The 24,872-nt window shown below is 44.7% G+C and overlaps 1 protein-coding gene across 2 annotated transcripts in view; it reads right to left on the reverse strand.

Moving 5' to 3' along the window:
* Window positions 1-2,347: 2,347 nt before the first annotated feature.
* The window catches only part of PUSL1 (pseudouridine synthase like 1), a 29,276-nt gene continuing 6,751 nt past the window's right edge, over window positions 2,348-24,872 (reverse strand). For both annotated transcript variants that reach the window (XM_075172366.1, XM_075172367.1), the window contains exons 3-8: window positions 22,700-22,887; window positions 14,942-15,091; window positions 12,521-12,694; window positions 7,695-7,749; window positions 3,523-3,685; window positions 2,348-2,498 (exon numbers count right to left, since the gene is read on the reverse strand). In XM_075172366.1, coding sequence (XP_075028467.1) covers window positions 2,467-2,498; window positions 3,523-3,685; window positions 7,695-7,749; window positions 12,521-12,694; window positions 14,942-15,091; window positions 22,700-22,887 — 762 coding nt within the window. In that variant the 3' untranslated portion in view covers window positions 2,348-2,466. The remainder of the gene's footprint in view (window positions 2,499-3,522; window positions 3,686-7,694; window positions 7,750-12,520; window positions 12,695-14,941; window positions 15,092-22,699; window positions 22,888-24,872) is intronic.

A 24,872-nucleotide genomic window follows, 5' to 3' on the forward strand; every position in this document is an offset into this window, starting at 1 on the left:
CATCTGGGTCGCCAAAACTGTCACCGAAATCGGGAAGGAACCTCGTAACACCAATGTAGTGTTAAAAGGCAGGCATTCTTTATTAGCAGCGCTGGGGACACGGGGGATCGCTCCACCACAGCGTGTCCAATTTGTTGCACCTTTCACCATAAATTTATACAACAAAATCATAAATATACATAGCATTACATCATTTACTAATACATATGCATGACTAGTCTTCGCTTCGTATTAAAATGAGCTCTCCTCCCATTTGCGCCTGCGCACTGTTGCTTGGTGGTGGTCGTCAGGGGTCTTGGAGATGAAGGCCAGTGACTCCTCTTCGTCACCGTTGGCTGACCCTTTTACTTTGCGCAGACTCAGTGGCCTTTTGGCTTCTATCCGACCTAGGTGATTTGCTTCAACTGGTTTCTTCTAAGCATCAGTTGCTTCTTACAATAGTATGCTAAATTATCTTCTAATATTTAACAAACCAACAGTCCCTCATGTTCCTAAATTTATTTGTACTGTACTGTACTATAGAAACATGAACAGAACACTCTACCTGAATTTATAATAACTATTTGTTTCAAACATCTACTCCTAGCAACTAGTGATTTCTTTTGATCATTAGTTTGATTGGAATTTAACCCAATCATGGTTTGGGGCTTTACAGAGAAATTTAAAGTAGCATAGCAGCACTGCTTTGTAACTGTGTGGTAACAGATGGACAAGCCCCACTGCTTGTGTTGAAAAAAGCACTGCAGCATGTTACAGCATCCCTGCCTCTGGGTACTTACCCAGCAAGGCTGTACCAGAAAAGCACAAACAGGTACCACACTAGCAACACAGCAGCTTCAGCTCTCCTTTTCCATGGCAGAGACGCAGGACTCCTCCAAAGTTCTGTCGTCTTCTTCGGGAATTAGTCCCTGAAGGAATAAAGCAGCTGGCAGGCAGCACAGGAAGGGAGAGAGTGACCAGAAGTATTTTGCCTTTCCTTCCCAAGCTGTCAAAAGTAGGTCTCTGGCAAAACTGCTACCTGGAATAGAGTGGAGAAGAGATGCATCACTTCTCATGAGGGGACACCTAGAAATGGGCTGTCCTATTCTCTATCAGGACCACTCACTAACTTGATCCCCACAGCCGAAGGCAAGGGTGGCCTCAAGAGAGGTCAAGAAGAACTGCTGCCTCCCCCTCTGCCCACCTTGTGGCTCTTCACCATGCAGAAACTCCATAGTCTCTTAAGGGGTTATCAAGATTCTTCCTTTATTTATCTGAACACAATAGTCAGTATCACTCTGAATTGCCACATAACAAAGAACATCCTCTTACCAGATCAAGTGGGCTGTCTGCTCTGACAAACTGGCTTTCTCTGTAATTCCTCTCCTCCTCTCATGGACAAAGGGGAGATTCATTATGGTGGTGCCAGGCATCTCAGCTGCACATTGCTTCCACTGCAGGAGAGTGTTTAAACCACTGTGAAGAAACTTCAGAAGTCAAAATTTTCATCCTGGCACTTTAACAGTCATTTTATAACCAAAACAGACAGAGATTCTGGTGTCATTCATGAGAAAAAAAACCCCAAGTTACCCAATGTGTATTTTATTGCTTGGGCAAGCAGGCAAAAAAAAAAAGAAAAAAAAAAAAAAAAAAAGAGTTCTCTCTGCCCCCTGCTCTGTACTCTGATTCACACTGCCTTAGATCACGCACGCCCTGCAGCACCGCCGCACCAACAACTATGGAAGAGCAGAAGTCGGCCACAAGCAAGGAGCGTGGCAGGCACCTTCTGGCTCGAGCCTCCACCGCCCAAGGTGCTTCGTTTCACGACTAGGCTGAGGCACGCCTATAGCTGCTCCTGTGCTACTGGCCCAGGTGCGACCACTGAAACAGGTTTTAAGTGACCTCAAAGGAACTTTGCTCTGTAGGTGCCACATCCTAAGTGCAACAGACATGACTTTGGAGCAGGGGACAGGAGAATGTAAAAGCCCCTACAGATCAGTAAGAGTGACTGGATGAGGAGAGGAAACGGCGAGTACTTTCAGAGGCTGTTTCTGTAAGTCCCTGCATCAAACAGCAACAGCTGTCCCTTGCGCTGTGCTGTACAGGGTTACAGAGGAGAGGGGCAGAGAGGAAATGCCACCTTCTCCTCCGTTCTGTGTCCCTCCCACACACACCACAGAAGGAAAAAAAAAGACAAAACACAAACCCCAAGCCCCGCTCCTTCCTCCTCCTGTTTGAGAGAGAGGCACCAGAATTTCAGAGGGGGAAAAAAAAAAAAAGCAGTTATCTGAAAGCAGCGTGGAGTTGTTCTTCCTCTCCCCTTGGCAGTCTCAGAGGGCAAGAACAAATGATAGGAAGATGCCTACAGTCACTGTCAATGATTTTTATTGAGACAAGACCGTGTATTGTGTAAAGAGCGCTTGGCAAACCTCCATCACATATCCACAACAACAGTCCTTTCAGACATGGCTGTATCTCACAGAGCTGCTATTCTCCTCGGGCAATTGTAGTGTCCAAATCTGAGAGGAAAAAAAGAAAACATTGATTTAAGGAAAAAGATGGCACTGAAACCACCTGAAAGCACTTAAAATCTGTGGTCATTTCCCGCCTGGGCTCCCTCCCCACTGGCACAGGCAGCTCCACAGCCAGCACTATGAGGAAAAGCACCATTGGAGAGGGCCAAAACCAGCAAGCAGCAGCAGCTGCCTTTTCAAGGCCAGGCCAAGTGCTCAGAACTACATTCAAGCTCCTTGCACAGCTCTTTGTGGCTTCCCTTTCCCTCCTGTCTTCTTTAAGCCCCGGTGTGTGCACTGCTGCTGCAGCAGAGAGCATGCTCTAAGCCCACCTGTAATAGGTCTGTGGTCTGGCTGAGACAAGGCAACCTGGAGAAGGTCTGCAGTATGGTGGAAAGTCCTTTATATCCACATTTCACAGGCACTGGATTAATCAGAGACAGATTAATCCTTGCAGCTGTAAATACTTTCTATCCCTAGCAGGGATGTCAAACTTCCATGACATCCATTTGCTATCTTCTGCAAATTTGTCCCCCTCCCTTTTTTTTTTTTTTAAAGCTAAAAAACTTAAGTAGTTTAGAGAGCCACCATATAAGCAAAAGGATGATCTGTCCTCCAGTCTGTACAATCCTCTCATAAATACCAAGGGAGAAGCGAGTGAACAGAAATGGATCTGTAGGCACCTGGATACCAGAGACGATTTGGTCTTTATACATGGTCAGGGACAGAACAAGAATTGATGAGAACTGAAAGTATCATTCATGTGAGATCTTAAAGTCATTGTCAACACAACTTCTCTTTTACTACCCTGCAAGTAAAAGCAAGAAGTCCACCAGGAAAAAAAAGACACAATTTTTCCTTAGCAACTGCTGTAAACACCTCTACAGTCCGGGGCATTCACTATGATGTGGGTGTCAATGAACAAAGCTGTGAGCCATAGGTCGGACAGCACATAAAGGAAGACTGTGGGTGTTAATGCTCCCTTCAGTATTGGGGGACAAAACCAATGCCATTCCCTGCATTCACCTACCTGCTTCATTATATTCCACTGATTTTAGAAAGAGTCCAGACGGCGGAGCCATGGCATTTGATGGAAAAGCCCGTGAATCTTTTATCTCCAGTAACTCCTTTATATGATGAGGTGTTAACTTTCCCTGGCCAACTGCAACGAGAGCCCCAACCATTCTTCGGACCTGGAAAAACAGAGAATACAGCTTAGGAGCTGCCCTGGTAAAACTTAAAGATATTAGGAAGTTCTGTCTGGAGTCCTGCACTCGTGCTATCAGCAGTGTTGCCCTGTAACAGCCCACAGTTACTACTGATGGCAAGTCAAGCTAGAAACCTAATCAGAGAGTTCAGTGCCTGTCACTCAGGAAAGAATGGTATCACCATGATTTCTTAATATGAGCCTGCTCCTGAATATAGGGACATCATTATTATTAAACCCATAGCTCCCAGAAAGCCTAATTCCTGGTGTCCCTAGTACTATCAGTTGATCCCAGTGCCATGCACTTTGCTTCTAGTCCAGCTGGGTGTTAAGAAAGAAGCAAGCATCTCCCCACATAAAGAACGCTTTGACCCTCGTTTCAGGTGCCACTGAAGTATCCCAAGTCATGCCCCAGACTCACCCATCAGGGTTCAAGCCAGTCCTGGCTGCCCCTTGTATGCCTTTGGTACCAGGGAGCACTTCCAGTGCTTGCTTTATTTCTTCAGAAAGATCATGCTCCCTTAGTCCCCGAGCACGCCCCAGCAGTCACAGTCACCCCACGGCCTACCGAGGAAAGGTGTTCTTTCCACTTTTAGCAGGGATTGCATGGGCTGCCTAGGTTCTGCACTGACGTGACAACATGGGGCAGCTAAGCTTGTCTGCAACGCACAGAATCTTCTAGTGACCAAAGCTGGCGGTAGGAAAGGGAAAAGAACTAGCAAAATTACCTTGCTTCCTTTAAGTCTTCCCTCCCTACAACTAAAGACATTCGTAAGAATGAAATGAGGACCTGTAACACAATGATCTCCAGCTACACAGCGCTGCCTTGGAGCAAGGCTTGTTCTCATCACGTGTGGGAAGAGAGCCGAGCAGAGGATGGTTTCTCTTTCAGAAACAACAGCGGCACCCACACATCTGTCTGTGGCAGGAAGCTTACATGCGTGCTGGGAAAGCTGAGCTCACAGGTGGTTCTTAATACATAACCAACTTAATACATAGTCCCACCACTGTTTCCAGGTGGGGGACTATGTAGGGGCTTGCTTCTCTCTCAGAAAGCCGAAAAAGTAAGAGGAAAAAAAACCAAGTAGGACAGCCCACAAGACAACATCCCCCCAGTGCAGCAAGCTGGTATTTCAAACACCTCTGCATGTCACAACTTCCCTTCCCTCCCTCCACACTCAGCCATTCCAGACTTAGTGGGTTAGCACAAATTTCACACCACAGTGCTCACCTCCTGCGTAAACACCCCTCACGCTTCAGCATCCTCTTTGCTAATGAACACCCTTTCCTTCTACATTTCTAGAAGACAGGCTGTTCTAGGAGCGCCAAGACTTGTATCTGCCAGTGCCACCTGCACACCAAATGCTGGTTCCCTATGACTAACTATCTATTACATCCCGGGGTGGTAGCTACATTTCTCTCCACCCCTTTCACGAGCTGAAGGCATCCTTCTGAAGGCAGAGTACCCACCACTAATCTTCCTGGTACCTCTTATGTCAAGGCAGCCTCATGAAGCTGCTGTCGAGGAATAACTGACAAGTAAGAGCCCCTCAACTGGTGCCAGAAGTACTCTCAGCACTCCTAGAGAGACTAGTATATAGGCAATTACCTGCTTCCCGTAGGCATCAAGAAAGCTTGTGCAAGAAACATCTGGGGATGGTTCAGGGAAACATCTGTTTCCCTGGGGAAACAAAGGATGAAGACAGAGAAGGGCAGTGCTTTTCAGGCTTTTGTTCAGCAGGAGATAGAGCTCAAGCAAAGCTAGGCCCTGTCCCAGGGCCGCTGGAGCAAACAGGCTGGTATGAACAGTCCCATCATGAGAAATGCCTCTCTGGGGGGAAAGAACTCACACGACGCTATGCACTTGCCCAGCCCGGTGGTGTCCAGCTAGGCAAGAGCTGAACCCCCTCCCAGCAGCTGCCGGCACTTCGCCTGGGCTTGCCCGTACTCATTTTCACAGGAGAGCTCACACAGCCTAAGGGAACGTGCCACAGATTTTCTGGGCCCGCGCCTTATTTGACAGAGGAGCCACACTGAAACTCAGCCCTTGCCACGGGCTGATCCCGAGCCACCGCACTTCCACCATTTCCTAGTCACTCTTCTCTGTCCACACGGGACAAACTGTCCTCCAGTCTCAAATTTTACAGGCAACAGCAGTACCAGCCCACGTGGAGGAAACTGGTCAAGCAGACACTGTCCTGTCCGATTCACCTTCTCACGCTGCTGCCAGAACACATCCCCACTTGCGCAGGCATGATCAGTCATTTGGCCTAAATAAACATTCATTCTATTCATGACCTTTCAAAGCATACCAAGCTCTCCAAAAACTTCAGTGTAGCGCTGTAATGAAGCATTGGTCTAAATGTCTGATCCATTAACATTTACAAAAGAATAAACCGAAGTCCACTAAGCAACCTGATCATGTTTGTCACCATTAAGGAGAAAGGTCCAACAAGCCAAGATATATTTATCCAAAGGCAAGCACTGTCTCTCCCTATGTGCTCTGATCTTAAACTGCACTGTGGAGTGCCAAGAGCCCGCCTTTAAGCAGATGGTGCAGAGAAGAAGCAGAGATTCTTGACATATGTTATTTTATCTATCCCTCACTAGAGGTCATTGTATGCTGTGACTTTAGCTCGGATGTCTCCACACTTGGAGTTAGCTAGTGTAAATGCAGATTAATGGTATGCATCTGAAATAGCCACGTGCTTGGTGTCTCCTGCCTTCTGCATGCTAGTCAGCAAAAGTATATACATACAGTTTCTGGGCCTGTTTAACCCTTTTCTCTAATAAAAATCTCCAGATGTCAATACCCATCATAGCAGCTATATGAGGTGAGGTATGAGGTCCACCTAATCTAGTCTCCTCTTTATGATGGAGGGCAGACGCAGATGCTCAGGTAGAAGATGCAAGTTCAGCGTGTACAGCCTGTTCCTGCTTCACTACAGCCCGCCAGCTCGCTGTAAGGCGGCTGCTGCAAACAAGGTTCAGAGAGGGCATTAGGCTGAGCTGAGTATTATGGGTAACTGTTCTCTCTGCACAACGTCACTAAGTAGCATTTCCGTTCTAATGCACTAAATGGGTTACCAGCATTTTCTCCTTGTCACAAGAGCATCTCATGAAGCAAATCCCTGCTGCATATCAAGCCCTTCTCAAGCATGTTGTTGTTCTTCCCTTGCTCATATCCAGACACCCACTGTCAGAGAGCCTACAGAGCATTGCTTGGCACAGGATAAAAACAAATTTGGTTTGTCAGAACAGAATAAAAAATAGCTGCTTGCTGTTCCCACAAAACACCCCCTCCCTCCTCCAGAAAACAAGCCCTCTCTTGCCTATTCTCTGTCTCCAGAGTGTGACCATGGCCAGGATAGGCAGACTGAGAACAGCCAACTCTTCCCTAACGAGGTGATCCATTAAGTTGTGGAGAGAGCCGTCTCCCCTGAGGATAGCAGCAAAAACCCCACTGGAGTCATTTCAAAGAAAAGCCAGTGGAGGCTAGACAGCATGGCAGAGGGAAAGATCCTGCAGTCATGCCGCGTAGCTGAATCAGGTCTTCCCATCTCTCCTTTGTGCAACACTGAGAATTACTTCATGCTCCAAAGCCAGAAAGTAAAATTCCAGGCAGTCTTTGCTGGGCCCAGTGCCATTCAGCAGAGCAAGAACATATGTCTGTTGGTTTTTACCACTTAGACTGCAAGGACAAAGATTGCGGAAAACAGAACTTTCCATCCTCCCACACGATTCTGTGACTTCGGACATTTATTTTAGAGACAAACTTAAGAGATTCTGGTTCTACCAGATCAAACAAAGAATACAGAACCTCACCTTCCTGATGCTAGGTCCCCGTGTGTGTCACACAGCTGTAACACCAGCTCTGCAAGAGGGATGGCACTACACAGGGATGCAACATCGCTAAACTGATCAATAGTTACAGTGATAGCAGCACTTTGATTCTTGGAGGCAAAGTGTGTGCTGAGTACAGCACCAAACAGTACCTGTCGGTAAAGAAATGATCTGCTCCGGAACTTCAACTCCCAGAACTCCAGTCTTCTAAAGAAAGGAACAAAAAAAGCATTTAAAAACATATTTCAGATGGCTCTTCTACCCACAAGAAAAGTATAAATCACAGGTGAACGCGAGTAGAATGAATAAGAAGCTGCACAGCCCCCAATTAACCTGAAACAGCATCATGAGCTTTCAAACACCAGACTGCTCATTTGCTACTCAGATGCAGACATTTTCTGGGGTGAAACAATTCCTGCCCCTTTTGTATGTACCCAGTTTTATGGCTTGATCTTCCTGCTGCCTTACACCTAAGTATATAACCATTCAAATAAAAGGGAAAGGGCAACATAAAACAAGGTGCAACTTAGCAGTCTGCTAAGGTACTACTGATTTGAGGAATGCAGTCTGATGCCTCCTGGAGAAAGAAACAACCAAGCATGGCAAAGCAACTCCACCATTTCATTTGGAGCTGGCTTGAGAGAATCACATGGTCCTTACAGGCTTTGCAGGATGAATTTCAACCCTCAGCAATGCCTGCTGTGACATCCACGTGCTACTGGAAAGGCCAGGACAAGCAAGTCAGGATACAGACATGCCTGAGGAATCCAGCTGCAGCTTCAGAACACAGGCAATGGCAGACAAGGAAGCACTCCAGGCTAAGACTGAGCAGAGCAGGAAGCGGCAGATGAATATTTGGGGATGGATGGATGGATGGATGGTACTACGCAAAAAGACATCCTTTCCCCTCACCAAATCTGTCTGTTCATACAGATACCATTTTCCAGAAAGTTTTACGGTAGTAACCGATATTCCTTATAAGAACTCTACTGACGCTAACTATTCCAATACTGCACCGACACTTGCATCCTCTGCTAAATCTTCACAAAATCTTTCTAAATATTTATGTGTTTTTGCTGATGTTCCAGTACCAGCTCTAACACTAAACCCCAATGCAAATCCATTCTCAGGAACAGTCTGCAGGGAAGAACCTGTACGCACATTTCCTTCCTACGAATAAAAAAAAAACAACCTGATATGCACATTAGATATATATAAAAACATATAGATACACGTGTATCATACATCAGATATGCCAACAGAGCCTCAAAACGAACAGGTTTTCACTTCAGTACCTGCATCCCCAAGCTTCCACGCTACCAAGCAATCCTAGAAGTCACTTTAGTAAAAGGAACAATAAAATAACAACAAAAACCAAATAAACTCACTAACAGTTTATAAGTGCTCCTTATATCCCATAACATTCCTACAGCAAAAAGAGACAAAGTTTACCTCGCATAATCCAGAACAGCAAATATTTACATGCAAACCCTCTCCTCTCCTCTCCTCCCTCGCAATGAGCCCAGTAAGGGGGTATCAGAGAGCTATGGAGATTTGAATCGGCTGTGAGAAGAGCACAGCTGCAACGTGTTTGTCTGGAGGGTTCAGACGGACAGGCTGGCTTTGCTGGAAACACCTGCGTATGAAGAAAGGGGCTGCCCCTTCCCTGGCAGGGGAGACAGCTCTTGCGAGCCATAGAAGAAAGGTGAAGCAGGGACAATGTGATTCACAGGCCCACACAGGGCATCAGGGCAGGGCTAGCAGGAAGAGAAACTGAAATAGTCACTGTAGGGAGCAGCCACAAGCTGTTTTCTCACTGGATTTACAGTGATTTATAAATTACTGCTTTTAGCCCGCCCTGCCGTGTATGTTGGCATATGCAACGGCAGCTCCTGCCCCCGGATTCCTCTTTATGTCAGGAAATGACAATGTTTCTATCACTTATGTACAGTCTGCTCTCCCCCCAGCTCGATGCGTGGCATACAGACACGTGCAAATACCCAGCACATCGAGGTCATAATTCAGCTCAGCTCCTTAGCAAAGCACAAGAGACAATTTTTTCAAATAGGGACAAACCATCCTCTCACCAAATTGCATGCGCCTTCTTTAGCCAGGATTCTCCTGTCTTGGTTGTCTTGACAAGATATATTAAGCTACAAAAGATGGGTCAAGATACTTAGGAAAAATATCTTGTAGACTTTGAAAGAGAACAAGGTATTTTTCTTTAAGAGAGAAACTTTGTTTTTCTTGTCAATCTCACAGATAATTTTGCCTACCAGCAAAAAATCCAGCTGCCTTTTTCCACTTGGCAGCAGAAGCTAGCACCTTGCAATGAATAATACATATTCAGCTAGAAAACAGGTGACAGAGCAATCACTCCCCAGAAATAAGTGATGGGGCTAAGTCACTGAACACATCCTTAGCATTCAAAAGCATTTTGTATGGATGGGACACTAGCTCCACTTCCACTGTTGCTGAGCAACTGAATTTGATGGAAGGAATCATTTTAACAGTTAACCTTTTAAACAGACAAGTGGTCAATTCAGAAGATTGGTTTAAGTTCAGAAAGAAAGGAAAGAATGAGAAAGAAAAGCTGCATTATTTAACTAAGAGACCATGGTTTATCACTCTATGGATTCCTCCTTCTGAAACAGAAAACAAACCTCCTTAGATTAGGCTAAAAAAAAAAAAAAAATCTATTTATAAGCTTTTACTGCTATCCCAGCCCTTTCACTGCAGGAACAGTTCATTCTGCTACTGAAGAAATACACATGCACTTCAGGCATATTTGCCGTCTTATTTGCAGAATGGGCAAACAAACACCAAGCTCCATGACTGCAACTGTTCCCATAGGGAGACTTTTACAGATTAAAAGTAACTAGGACACTGTAATTAAAAAAAACAGAACAAACAAAAAAAAAACCCCAGTAACACCTAGCCTGTCACAAAGACCCAAACCCCACAGCTTTTTTCTCTAGATCAGAAAACTTATGGTTGTGGTTATTACTAAGAAAGTATTCTAAGAGAGTTAAATGCCATTTAAATGCATTGAAACTAGGCTTCTCAAAGCCATCCCCTTCAGCCTAAACATTCATTAAATCAATTAATATCGACACATTATAAAAATGACTCACTATAAAACACAACTTTGGATGCATGTGTCACCAAAAGCAAAAATATTCCATCAGCAACTAGCTTGATGCTTTTGATCTAGTTTTTAGGTTTACCCTCTCTCTCGTGAGCTGTTTTTGGCCTCATGTGGGATGGGTTTATGCAGCGAGTTATGCAAGAAATGGCAAATTCCTTTTTAAAATTAAAATTTAAGACATAAAAAAAGAGCTGATCCGTATTAAATCTCAGAGATCAGTCAAGTGACAATAGCAGGTCTGGATTTGGAAGGTAACTCGGCCCATATGCACTCACAGGTGACCTAGACAAGCCTGTTAAGGGATATTTTCAGGTTAGCTCGGGTCCCTGCCAGTTACAAGGCTACTCATCATAAAGGACAAGAGAATCTTGTGGATGAAGCACTTCACTGTTACTTGTGTCCCTGAGCATAACCACACTTGACGGAGGGAGGCCAAGCTCTCCACTCAGCAATGGCAACCCAATAAAAAACAGCAGGAATGCAGCCACACGACAGCACCCATTTTCCTCTCCAACCTTCCTTTTCCCATCAGGACAGCGTTTCTTACCTGCAAGAAGGCGGGAAATAAGTGTTTCATCTGGCACTAACTGCCCGTGTCCTTGTGCTTACACAGCAGAGAGCAGCAGTGAAGTGCCATACCCAACTGGGTGGCTCTTTGTAACATGGCTGTGTACTGACAGGCACCAACGCTGAGCAGGAAAAGCAGGAATCAGAGAAGACGGGAGGAACTGGGAGGAACTGGGAGGAACTGAAAGACCAGGGTTACTCAGAGCATACAGATCTCCCTCTGTTTTTGCAGCTCCCTTTCGGTTTTTGTCTTACACTTCTGCTGGCAAAATATGCCATTCTAAGACATGGCGAAAGAAGCAGTGGGCTATTTGCAAACTGCAGTGAGGCTCCCAGGCTTGGAGCATGGCACTTACTGTTACAGACAGCTCAGTAGTATTCAAATCTAATGGAGGGTCGTTGGGGAAATCTTCAAAGAAAAGGGTTTTCTCCTAATCAGAAAGCAGGAAAACGTGGCTTGGAGACAAGAGGGTCTCCAAGAGACAAGACAAAACAACAAGGTTTGCTTTCAAGCTAAAACACAACAGCCTGGTAAAGAGGCAGCATGAAAGCAAAAGCCATGTTCAGATGATAAATACCCATGATCTTTCTGGGAAAAAACTTCAGTTTCTGCTGGAGAGAAAAATACATCCAGCCACTTAATTTCAATACTTGCAAGACCTGGTCCTGAAGGAACCTGACACTCAACAATCTTTTGTTTATGTAATGACTGAGGAATATTGGATTTTCCTTCATCAACATCCCCTGGGAAGACAGTAGAAATTACTGGTATGAACTGAGCAGATCTGCATAGCTACAGCAGTGACCTAGGTGGTGGGTGGGTTTTTTTCCTTCTATTTGCAGCCTTCAGGCAAAGCTAGGACAGCAGCGGAGTGGGGGAAAAATACCATCCCCTGGCAGAGCTGGCCTTTAGCAACCAAAATGAGTGTAAAAGCTGGAAGCACGTCATAGGAATTGCTCTGTTTCAGATTCCACACACCAGTTTGTAACATCCTGCCTTCTAACGTACAAACAACTGGACCAGTTTCCCTGCCCTTATTCCTGCTCATCTTTCTCCCTGAGGACATTGGGGAGGCGAGGGAAAGAAATGTCCTTTCCAAGCTGTCACTAGGCAGAACCCTGCCGACACCATCACAGGACTGTGAAGGCAATGCACAGCAAACAGGAGGTCAGGTCCCAAAGCAGTGCTGGAAAGCAGCTTTTCAGACAAGGCGAGCGCTAGCTGACCAGAGCAGCTCCTCAGCTGAGCATCTAGGCTCTCACCTGTGTTCATAGTGCTGGGACAGGAACCCAGAAGAGGGTCGGATGTCTGCCTGGAGGATGGTTCTGACTGGAGACTGAAACGGTGTTTCGGAGTTAAGTGAGCGAAAAGTGCTGAAGTCATGGGTTCCCAGCAGGAACTGTGCTGCATCCTGCATGGCAGGCACATTCAGGTAGCTGAAATTAAACACGCAGAGCAAAAGGAAAGGAGCATTAGGTGGGACCAAGTATGTTAGGTGGGTCAAAGTCCAATTAATTGATGAGAAGCTTAAACCTGGCACGCCGACTTAACATTGCAGCATTGTGGAAACACATTTTGCAAGATGGAGTTTGTCTTGTAACGGCCCAAACCACAAACCAAGATGCCAAGTGACCTGAGGTCTGAAGGTATTCAAAACCCCAGGCTAGATGAGGAGTTGACAGGCACACGCTTTTACACAAACCTTTATCCTGCTGTGCTTCTTATAACAGTTCAATTCAAATAACTCTGTTCAAATTGCTGGCTAGAGCACAGGGCAAAAGAACCAAAATCCTTCGCAGTATCTGGATCTTATAAACTGAAAAAGGTGTTGCCAGGTAAGAAAATATCAAACACTATGATGATTTTCCAAACCTTAGATTTGCAACAGCCAGAAGATGAAATTAGGAAGTAGCAGAAATGGAATGAGTGAGCAAACTGTCAGAGATGAAGCCAGCGTAAACCCAAGGTGGAGATGCAGAAGAAAGGGCCAAGGGTGAAACTCAGAATGTCAAGTGTCATTCAGATTTCTTCATCTAAAGTATCTAGGTCTGTCCAAAATAGTCTCAAGCAAAGGAATTTAGACAGATTTACTGATATATTTGCTGAATTATTTTTATTCTATTTTTGCGAATTTCTCCTAAGAAAAGCCTGAACAAATATGCATGATCTATGGCTTAAATCTTTCAGATCTTACCAGAAGTCAAAATGTTTCTGAAGAAAACAAAGAAAAAAAAAATCAAGATGACATTTTCCAACATCATTAAATTTTTTCACTGTGTTCAAGAAAAATGACTAGCACTTACAGAATCCTGGTCACATTGAGAAGCGCTGATGACACCTAGTTGGCAATTCAGACGCCTACAGAAGTTTAATGTGTATTATGTGTTTTATACACCAGATGTGCTCAGTAGCACACACACTATGAGTTTCTCCACCACTAGTAGTCCAAATATCCCACCTTTTAGTAAGACACTCCCAATCAGGATTTCTAATATGCTCACCCTATCCTTTATGTGGTATTGCCATTTGAGAAAATTAACTGCAGTGTCTGGACTAAATTAACTGCTATTTCATAAAGCCCGAGATTAAGGCACGTTGTACACATAATATCTAATTTTGCAATTTTGTATTTTTTTTTTCCCTTTCACAGCCCACAGAAAAGAAAGTCAGCAACTTAATATTAGGACAATGTCCTCTTCATTCCTCTGCGGGGACAGTTGCGATTACATTTTTTTCCACTACCCACAATTGTTATTCCAATAGTGGTGATGAAATACCACAACTGGCTACACACCTGTTTTTCTATAACGTTGTGGAAAACTCCAGTTTTCTTGAACGTATGTTTATCTCAGTACAATGTAAACTAAAGGACAATAACAAATTATCTTCTGGGTTTTGTTTGTTTTTTCCTCACCCACTGGTTATCATGCCCTAAATTTTTTTTTTTAAATGGCACTGAATTTGTTTTTCTTCCCTTGCATATACAAGCACTGATTTGTTATGACTCAGTGGCTACTCCAAGAACACAAATGAATACTGAGCTAGATACACTGGTTTGTTATTGTGGGGTTGCTCAGAGTCATTGGCTCTCACTATTCAAACATACAAGCACTCAGACAGGGAATGAGAAAGCAGATGTACATGCAGTCGCTACCAGAAATAGGACTAGGAAAAAAAAAAAAAAGAAGAATTCTCAGCCTTCATTCTTGACTGCCTGTATGGTCACACCTAAAACTCTGAGATCTGCTGTGCAACGCATTTCTGCCTGCCTGCATCACATCAGAGCACTCTTCCTTCAGCCAGCTGTCCGAACGGGTTTGCTGTGTGAATTGGCAAGGTCATCTGAGGAAATGCTCATCACTTCCACGGGGAGGACATACAAAGTTGTTGATGGACTCTACCTGGAGTCACTGAGTATTTCAGCAGTGCTAAGCATGTTTATCATGGGTACAACTGACAGTACAATTAAAAAGAGCTGTACGTCTCAGGTCTCAGTGAATATAACTCAGTGCAGTTGCACTGATTTCAACAGGGAAATCTTGTCAATACAAACAGGGAATCTGGTCTCACATGTAGAAATTATCCCCTCCCCACTTCCCTCAAAAGCCAAGCCTTTCCAGAGTGTTGATGAGGTAGCTCCCCAGGGAGGTTTAATGGAACAAGGTTTAATGGAACACACTTACCCTCCCACAGGAGCCCAGCAGAGATCCCTCTCGAACACTGGTATTTCAGAATAATGACTGCAGCCCATCAACAGCCGATAAATGTAGGTTCTTGACAGTGCAGAGAAGCGTGCGTGGAAGCTATTGGTCACTCGATAGGCATTCAAAATGCTGTTAGGACAGAAGAGAATAAAAGAGATGGAGAGAAATTTCATACACTAATTCAACAGCTTTTGCCTGGTCACCACATAGATAGGAACTGAAACACGCAATGGATTCTTTGAGAAACTGCACTTACAATTAATTAATTATCATTCTCTCCTGACAGCCAGTGACTAACAGGTGACCAAGGATTTGCACCTGTAGGCTGCCACAGCACCTGTCAACTAGAAGAAGGCAGGAGAACCTTGGCATCACCCCTCTCATCAAATACACAGTAAAACTGACTTTGGGTCATCTACCAACAAGTCTTGGGGACGCTTACACCATCACAAGAGGCTAAGACCAATCAGTCCTTCAGCTGACAAACGGCAACTGATAGCATGTGTTCTTTGTTGCATGTGAAACCAAATACCCCACCCAGCCCACCAAATTGTATTGCACCTGGCTGAGGGCACATGTGTTCCCAGCCATGCTTAAGGTGAGGGGCAGCAACTTCCCAAAGCAAGCTGACCCCCTCCATCTCCAGCTGAGGAGCATACCTTACAAACACTGTGCCCTTCTGCTTTTGCAGAACCATGGTCCCAAATGTGAGTCCCCCAACAAGAGATACCTCTGTGTTCCCTCTCAAAGGTGGCTACGCAGCTCGTTGTAGCAGATGGAGATAGTTGAAACTGGGCCACTTCCTTCCTTCCCACCTCCCCCCACAACCTCCAAGACAAATAGGACTTTGCTGCAGCAAGGAAAATAAAGATGCATCCCACCATCACCTAGATTGAGTCTATCTGAAAACAGCAGAATGCTGCATGCAGGAGACCTCCTGGGAACTCTCTCATTTCACGTGTGCAGAAAATGGCTTTTGGGAATGTTCACCTCTACTCATCATCCTCTGACTCTGGGCAGTTAACTCAAGAGGCAGCTTTCGAGGCAGCTGAACCCCCCTGTTTTCTTCTATAAGCAACAGGGAGAAATTGTCTTGTTTTTCTAAGCCAATGCCACCATAACCATCAGACAGTTTGGTAGCCAGAAGGGAGGGTACAAAGGCTGTCAGAGGGGAAAACACCCTTCTCTCTGGCAAGGGAGAAGGTAGAGCTTTCCTGTGTTTCTGCACCTCCCCCAAAGTGTTATCATTGATTTGAACATGTCGGCAGCAGTTTTTACTGGGTTTGAGTTTCCCTTATCCCAGAGTACTGGCTACTCACCATACTGCAGGGAGCATACAGCAAGGAGTCACTATCACACAGGCATAATCCCTCTGCAGGTGTTACTTTAGAGGATACTTCTCCTCAGAAGGTAGTTTTTCTCCTGCTGTGTGTCTTCCTGTCTTCGGAGTTTGGCATAGTGAGGAGAAGGGACCCAGGCCAGCCAAAAAAAAAATGACACCTTTTGGGACCAAGTAATAGATAAACCTATTTATTTACTTTAGAAAGGTTGGTGCTTCAGGGATTTTTGCCAGCTCAAGTGCGTCTGGCTCACATCCCTTGACTGCGAAGGCTCAGACCACAGAAGAAGAAATTGAAGCGGAGCCACAGGCCTCCAAGAAGATTTGCAATAACAAGCCCAGGAGATTGCTCCACTGCTATAAACTCTCAGCAGAAATGCAAACTACATCCTCCAGGCCTGCAATGGAGTTTGAACCTAGGACTTCCAGCCTCTTACAAACACAATAATATAATTATTACATTTATTTTTCTCTGTCTACATGTCTCCACAAGCATTTCATCTATCTTGAACTTCTCTTGTTAATGCTTATGGGATTTTTATAAATACCCATCCTTTTACTCCCTCTGATAGACTGATTCTTTCAGAAAAGCCTGTTTATGCTCACATGATTCTACAGCACAGGCATCCTTTCCTGCCTCCCCTAGCAGATGCAAGAACTAGGCTCTTTCTAGCTAGGAATGTCTTTCCAGCATTTATTCCAGCAGCTCTTCAAACATACTACATTTCAGGCCTTGTTAAGATCCCATTTTTTGAAAGACTGCTGGCAAATAAAGACTCATAGCATTCTTTAGCTTTTCAATAGAGCCTGAATTTCAGAGGAGGTTGAGGGGAAAAAAGCCTGAAGACATCTAACTAGCAATGGCAATATATGAGATACAAAGATCTCCTCCAGAAGTACATCCTTCTCTCTAATGAAAGGAAGTTTCTCTCTCAGAAACTAAATGCCAATTTGCAGGGGGTGGGAGGAATCCCAGCTCTGTCTTGTTGTCACCCAGATAGCTTTTATTATGTGCTTACAAAACTGAAACCAGAAATAGAAGGCTTGAGTCTACTGTATTACCATCCCTACTTAAGTGACAGCAAAGTCCTCCTAAAGTTACCCCATCTATGAAATACACTCTGATCTTTGTGGACAAGATCCTTTCAAATATGCTTTGCAAATCTAAAAGACATATCAGTTGATAGAAGAGACCCATCATGCTACAAAGGTTATTATTGCTGATGATACAGTCAGCCAGCTTGGAATCTCGTTTCCCTTCCAAGCTCTATCGACAATAATGTGTTCTCACACAGATCCCTCTCTCCATCACCCCCTGCTTGCAACCACATGAAAGTGCTGAGTTTTCTCTTCAGCATTAGGAGAGAATTCTTCTTGGCAAAGTAATATTTACAGAGGGAGGGGATGGTTGCTGAATACGCTTAGACTCATGCCCGTCACCAAGCTCCTTAATGGAAAGCAGCTGAACCATTTTTAAAAGGTTCAGCCCAAGGGAGGAAGGAGAAGGAGAGCTGACTGCATTCTGATAAACTCAAACTCTCTAACTGATCAGGACTGTATTGCATTCTATCAGAAGGTGTCACCGCCTGATACGTACCTGTCAGATCTTAGCGCGAGACAAAGAACTTCTCCCGTCTGTGAGATCCCACTGCTGCTGCCTTTTGGAGATGCTCTCTACTTAAAACTTTCTTCAGCAGCTATCCTGTCTGCTCTTGGACTGATCAGTCAAGGTATCACAAAGCTAGCTGTAACTAAGAAGCTGTATGACTACTAGTATTGAAAGCGGCAGGGTCACAACAGTACTTTTAGCTCTCTAGGACAACTTACTCCATTAAAGCTAGACAACACAACTGACAAGTTACAAGCCTAAACTCAGGGGAGAGAGACTGAGATTCAGTGGCTGATGGCACATAGAACAGATTGGTTATTGCACTGGTACATCCAGTATAAAATCAGCTACTTTTGACTCCCAAACAACTGCTTTAATCTTTTAAGGAAGGAAATCAAAACTATGACCTACTTCACGTTCCCTGTTACTGCTAGAACATCCAGAAAGGGTTTGACTTCCAGGGTGTATAGATTCTGACCTAGTTTTCAGTCTGAGCAAAAATAACAACCAAAACCCCACATAAGTCAAATTCTATTTCAGAATCTTTTTTTTTTTTTAATTGACACAGCAGTGTGAAAAGAAATCATCTCCAGCCCCACCCCACAGCAGCTGCATTGGACTCTTTACACATGTCAAAGAAGGTGAAAGCTGTCAAGGGACAGTAACTTAGCACGCAACTTAGCCAGTTTGAGAGATTTGCTTTGTGTTCTGGCCTCTCACTGCAGAGGAATCTAGTTCTAGTTTAAGAGGCCAATGGAAGAACTGGATTTGTAAGTGTAAAACTGTCAATCCTATATTATCATGCTAATATTCAATCTCAGGTTTGGGATGCATGATCTGACTTGTTACTGCATGGCTCTCCGTGGGCTGTGTAGTAAAAGCAGTGAAATCAGTATTTGCTTTTCTTTCAGGTACCCACTGTGAAACCTTTGCTTTCAGAGAAAGACCCAACCAACTCTGCAAACTGCTAAAACACATTTTTGCAAATAAGGGGGGTGGGTGGGGGAGAAGAGAAATTTCCCTTACGGATTTCTGGGGACCGACAGTCGTGCATTTCTAATGGCAGCCACATTCTGTATCAAGCCTAAGCAGCATAACAGTCACCTCGCGCTGCCTTTAGGTTGAGCTCACCCCACTCCAAGACATCACAAGAGGGTCTCATGGAGAAGGGACAGCAACAGCTAAGCTAACACGGACAGTCAGAAAACATAGGAACAAAGGGGAAAAGCGGTGTGGCCTTATGCTGTTCCCAAAACTGTCTGAGGGCTGTCAAAGGAACGGTAAACATCCAGGGAAAAAGGTCAGTTAAAACAACAAAATAAACAGCTACTAACAGGAACTATGTGCCGCTAGTAATAAGGCTCTCACAGGGCCTTCCTGCCCTCTTGCCTGAGCTCAGATTCCAAGGATTTTACTTCCTCTTCCCCTTAACCCTCTGATGGCTCCCCTGGTGCTTGTTCGGAGGTGAAAGAATGCAGCTGGCTCCGAGACAGCTGCTGCAGCTTCTGCTCCAGTCACTGACCGAGTTGAGAGGCTGCAGATAAAAGGTCCCACTGTATTTAAATAAATGCAAAGCATCACTGACATACAACTCCAGAAACACTGCAGGAAAACACCGCAAAACCCAATCCTGAGGCCGTGAGAGCTGCAGGTGCTAAACGCTTCTTTGGCATAGGCCTACAGAAGGGACATAGGTGGGATCCCAGTCTCAACTGACCTTGTTAGAGCAGCAAATGTCAAGTCGCCACTGTCTCACACACTCATGACTGTCAGCATAGGCTGGAATTTGTTCCCTGGAGTTAATATGCCCTCTAGACATGACATAGCAGAACTCTGGAGGCAGAGTCCCTCCACCTAATACTGCTCCTTGCACCAACACAGCACATGGTCTAGGGAATGGCCAGAAGCTGACCCCTTCAGTCCATCTCTGATTCACGCTGAGTCAGTACAAGGTCTGGAGCAAGTTGTGTCAGGGACTGCTAAACAACACAGCACTTACATTACTCCAGGTAAGCTAGTGGTGGAAAAACAAGCTAGTTAACCTGTGTTTCACAAAATGTTAATGCAGATGTAGAGTTTCTGCAGCCTAGCTAGACTCTGCCCAACACTGCAGCTGTCATTGGCATGTCCATGGCATGCTGGAACGTCTTACCGCCCAGTCACATCTGTGGATTAGCCACCTATCTCTACTGCCAACCAGAGGAAGACAATCTGCTTCGTTCCTCTAAAAATAGTGGCAGACACCTTGGAGAGTCTGATCCTGGGGGCCTGGTTTCCAGAGGTACTGAACACCCACCAGTGTAGTCAAAGCTAGAGAAGACTCTGCCACCTGGCACTGCTTTCTCAGGTTCCTTCCTTTGCTCGAGGTTTGAGTGTTTGCAATATGCTTTGAAAAAGTCAAACCAGCTGACTGAATTGCAGATCAAGACTTTCTGCAGAGCATGCCACAGCTTCAACCAACTCATACTAACTCACTCTTCCCTTTATATAGCACGGGGAACAGGCATGAAAGACCTCCTGGGAAAAAAGCAATACCACCATTCATCTCTCCCTCCCTAGACCCCAAACTACTTGAGCACCTGCACGTTTAGAGCTGGATTCACCATTCCCCAAGTCCTGGAGAACTAGAATCCTCCCTTGCAAAACCAAGAACAGATGCAAGTATGATGTCAGTCCTCAAATCCCAGGCCTTGCTATGTCAGCATTTGGGTCAGACCCTGTTTCACAAAGAGGAGATTAGAAAATAAAGCAGACTGGGTGAAGCGGGAAGGGGGAGTGTACTTCATAGTAATGTTGCTATTCTTAGAACCCCTTCATTGGGGTGGGGAGGGATGTGCTTTTTTGTCCTGGGCTCTTGCTCTGGCATCGGGAATTTGCCTCCATTATCTTCCTTTACGTTCACGCCACCAGACATCAGAAAGACTGCAGTTATGTGAAACAGAGCAACCTGGGCCTCTGAGTAATTACTAGCTGGCATCTTGCATCAAAGTTCTTTTGCTCACCTAAATACCTCCTATAAACTACCCATCTTCTTGCACAACACTCTGAATTGCTTTGACACACTCTTCAGCAGGGTACCGCACAGAGATTCGAGTCCTATCGTGCCAAATACTGTATAGACAAAGACAGTCTGTGCCTTGAAGAGTTTTTAGTTTATGCAAATCATAGAATCATAGAATCATTAAGGTTGGAAAAGACCTCTAAGATCATCGAGTCCAACCGTCAACCCAACACACCATGCCCACTACACCATGTCCCTAAGGGCCTCATCTACACGGCTTTTAAATACCCCCAGGGATGGTGACTCCACCACTTCCCTGGGCAGCCTGTTCCAAGGCCTGACCACTCTTTCAGTAAAGAAATTTCTCCTAATGTCCAATCTAAACCTCCCCTGGCGCAGCTTGAGGCCATTTCTTCTCGTCCTATCGCTGGTTACTTGGGAGAAGAGACCAACACCCACCTCGCTACAACCTCCTTTCAGGTAGTTGTAGAGCGCGATGAGGTCTGCCCTCAGCCTCCTCTTCTCCAGACTAAACACCCCCAGTTCCCTCAGCCGCTCCCCATCAGACTTGTGCTCCAGACCCTTCACCAGCTTCGTTGCCCTCCTCTGGACACGCTCCAGCACCTCCATGTCCTTCTTGTAGCGAGGGGCCCAAATAAGACAAAGTAACACAAGAGAGAATACAGTGCAGCAAAGCAGCTGCGGGCGAATGGCATGTTGATTCTATGACACAGCACAGATTTGGCTTTTAGTCTAAAAACCCCAATGTTTCATTCAATTTACACTTTAACCATAAAAATGCACCCATGTCTGGGGAAGAACACAGAAACTGACAGCTGACAGAGAAACTGCACAACAGCTTGGGAAGAAAAGCAAGGAACGTGAAATTCAATCCACTTTTTCAAAAATTCACAGGGCATAGTGATTTCTTGCGTAATTGATGCAAATTCTTAACAGAAACTGTTGGTTTTAATGACCATTTTTTTCTGCCTTTGGGGGTGGGCTTTTAGACCTAGGTGTCATGCAGAATAAGCTCACTCTGAAATTCTGCAAGAAGTAATAACTATTAGAAGAGAAGAAAACAGGAAGAAGAAATGGCTGTTCTGCTCTCTGTAGATTGTTGTATCAAGGTCCTCACTACATCCATATGCAACTCTGCCTAGTCGTTAACAGTTGGGTATAGCATGAAAAGGACTTTATCTTGCTACAAAAACACTGAACTGGAGCTTTTGATGTAACCTCTACAAAACATGTCAAGCAGCAGCCTTGGTCTAGCAGGGAAGAATAGAGGCTGATCACATGGGAAGGGCGGAGTAGACTATGCTAACACTAACAGCAATTTTGTTTGCTTGTTCTTTACCTTTTTGCACAGATACAGGTGAGAGGCAGTACTGCAGCCAAGTTTTTGCTAAGTGCTAATTCAATAAACAAAGAAAATTAGGGAGTCTGGGGAATAAAGCAGCACTGAAAGTTAACGTACTAATGTTCTGGCTCATGTGTGAAACTAGAGTACTCCCAGTGGATTCAATACTTACATGGTGACCCCAATCTCTCACAACAACTCTTGTTTTAGTGGTACTAGCATAGATGATCTTCTAACAACAACAATGGTGGAACAAGACTGATCTTTAATGTGCCAGGGGTCTGGTAGTAGCAGAAATACACATCTGCATGGGAGGGGTTTGCCAACACATATAACAGGGGAAAATATATCTTGTGGGTGAAGATGGGAGATCGTTGCTGCATTTCCTCCCTTCTCCAACAAGGGCAAAATAAAAGATAACTCACCGGATTGGCTCAGGCTTCAGGTGGTGATTAAGACTGTAGATGAGCTGTTTCTCATTAAACGCTGGCTTCCCCGGTGCCCTGTGGATGTCAAGGTGAGCAGAGTTGCAGAGTGCATGGACGCCAGCATCTGTTCGGCTGGAGATGTGGAACTTGATGGGAACAATGGGTTTTAGGTTCTGCGCTGCCTTCTGAAAGCCAACACGAGATGGATTCATGAATAGCGGACTCACTTCGAGCTAGCTAGGAAAAAACATCCTCGTCCTTGCTAACCACATATCTCTTTATTGCTCACAGAGAGAAGTAATTGGGAGTTTTACCATGGTATGCAAAGAAAGGGATGGAGAGGAGCCTATTTGGGCTTCTCCCAGCACCAGTGGCTTCTCACCTTTTGTCCTGAAATCACCTCAGACAGAGCATCCAAAATGCCATGTAAGCTTCCTTACAAGTACAAAATAAAGCAAAAAATGTTCATCTCCCTATCCTTTGCTTTATATCATTGGGTGAGTGGGAAAGAGGACAGAGAATTACCCATTTAAACCCAGACACCACCCTTGCAATTTATTGCTAAGAACTGGACTCAGATTGCTTCAGCAGCTCTTAAACAGCTGCAGAACCCAAGCCTTAAAGGGATGGAAGCAGCACACAGGGATATCTGAATGACATCAGCCAAGACGCCTGAAGGAGCTCGGGCTGCATCTTTTGCTTCCAGTGCAGGCCAGAACGGTGTAAAATACTATGGCCTATTGCTGCAGGCAGAAGTTCTTTTCTATCCACAATGGGAGCAGGGCTACAGAGGGCAACATGCTTCCATTAATTGTTGAGAGCAGAGGAGGAGCCAGGGGACCAGACGAGTAGTAGCATAGCACTGATGTAATGCATTTATTAGTCCCAGTGAGAAATATAAAGAGATCTAAGAATCAAGACACAGCTCATAAAACACACCAGTAGTCAAGGAGCTGACACTGAGCTACCCCAGCAGGTACAAATAACCACCAGACAAACGCACGCCACCAGCAGTCACAAGATGGAACTTCCTTATATTTGTCGCTTCCACAGTTGCGTTAATGCAGGACTTGGCTAATCCTCGAGACTACTGTTTTCTTCAGGAGCTAGAGTTGCCTTAATATTCAGGCGATGTCTCACTCATGCTAAGACCTCTGCCATAGCAAGACTAAAGCAGAAAACAAACATTATTTACACCATCACAGAGTTCAAGCGTATTGGAGCCAAAAGGTCCTAAAATTACACTGCAGCTGAGATGGACTTTAAAAATTAGTTAGCAAACTGTATTGCAACAAGTTGAAACTTACTATTCTTAATGCAAGGGGAAGGACAGCCATTGAGATCCTCTAGGTTCTGCATATGGATTTTGGCACGGATTTGCTGGAGAATCCATCTGTGGCTAGGATTGTCTTTTCCCTTTCCCAACTGTTCTTCTCCACACAACTGGTTTTTATCCCCACCCTGTTTCTGCCTTTCCATTCTGCCTACTAACAAAGGGCTGGAAAAACAACTGGGTGAATTACTACAGGTTCCTGCTGGGAAAGTAAATAAAACTCTGCTAAATGAGTCACTAATATGGTGTCTTTTAATCAAGATGTGCACACAAAAGAGAGAGAGCAAAAGAGATGCTAACACGGTTAATTAGATGCTATATATTTAAGGGTCTGTCTAGACTGACCTAAGATTAGCAAAGCCAGGGTGGGTTTTGATAAGGGCCAAACACGTGTAGGTCAGAAACCTTGGTATTCCAATAACTTGCTAATGCAATGTTAAAACCGTAGTAGGTCTTACCTACAGTAAGGTTTTAAAGTAGGTTGCTGGAGCACTACAAAATACAACTTTTTTCTTTGTGAAGACAAGCCCTTAAGACAGAAAATCCAATGTAATTTGTTACAGTGAATGAGTGAAGCATATCTGAAAGACTGAAAAACAACAAAAAAAAACCAGAAAACTAGATGAATTACTAGAAATTTCCTTCTCTTTCCCATCTCTACTCCTGAGTAGTGAGCCCAGCAATGGTCTTTATTAGATTTTAATTTGGTACCAAGAGTCAATAAAGTTTAAACTGCTGACTCACAAATGCCTTCCAGACTCCTACTATCTGAGCAGACAGGATTCTGGGCTCTCAGAAACACACTGTTAAAATGCAGAGGGAGACAAGGAAAAATGT

The sequence above is a fragment of the Calonectris borealis genome, chromosome 23 (genome assembly GCF_964195595.1).
Source record: "Calonectris borealis chromosome 23, bCalBor7.hap1.2, whole genome shotgun sequence".
Taxonomy (NCBI): Eukaryota; Metazoa; Chordata; class Aves; order Procellariiformes; family Procellariidae; genus Calonectris; species Calonectris borealis.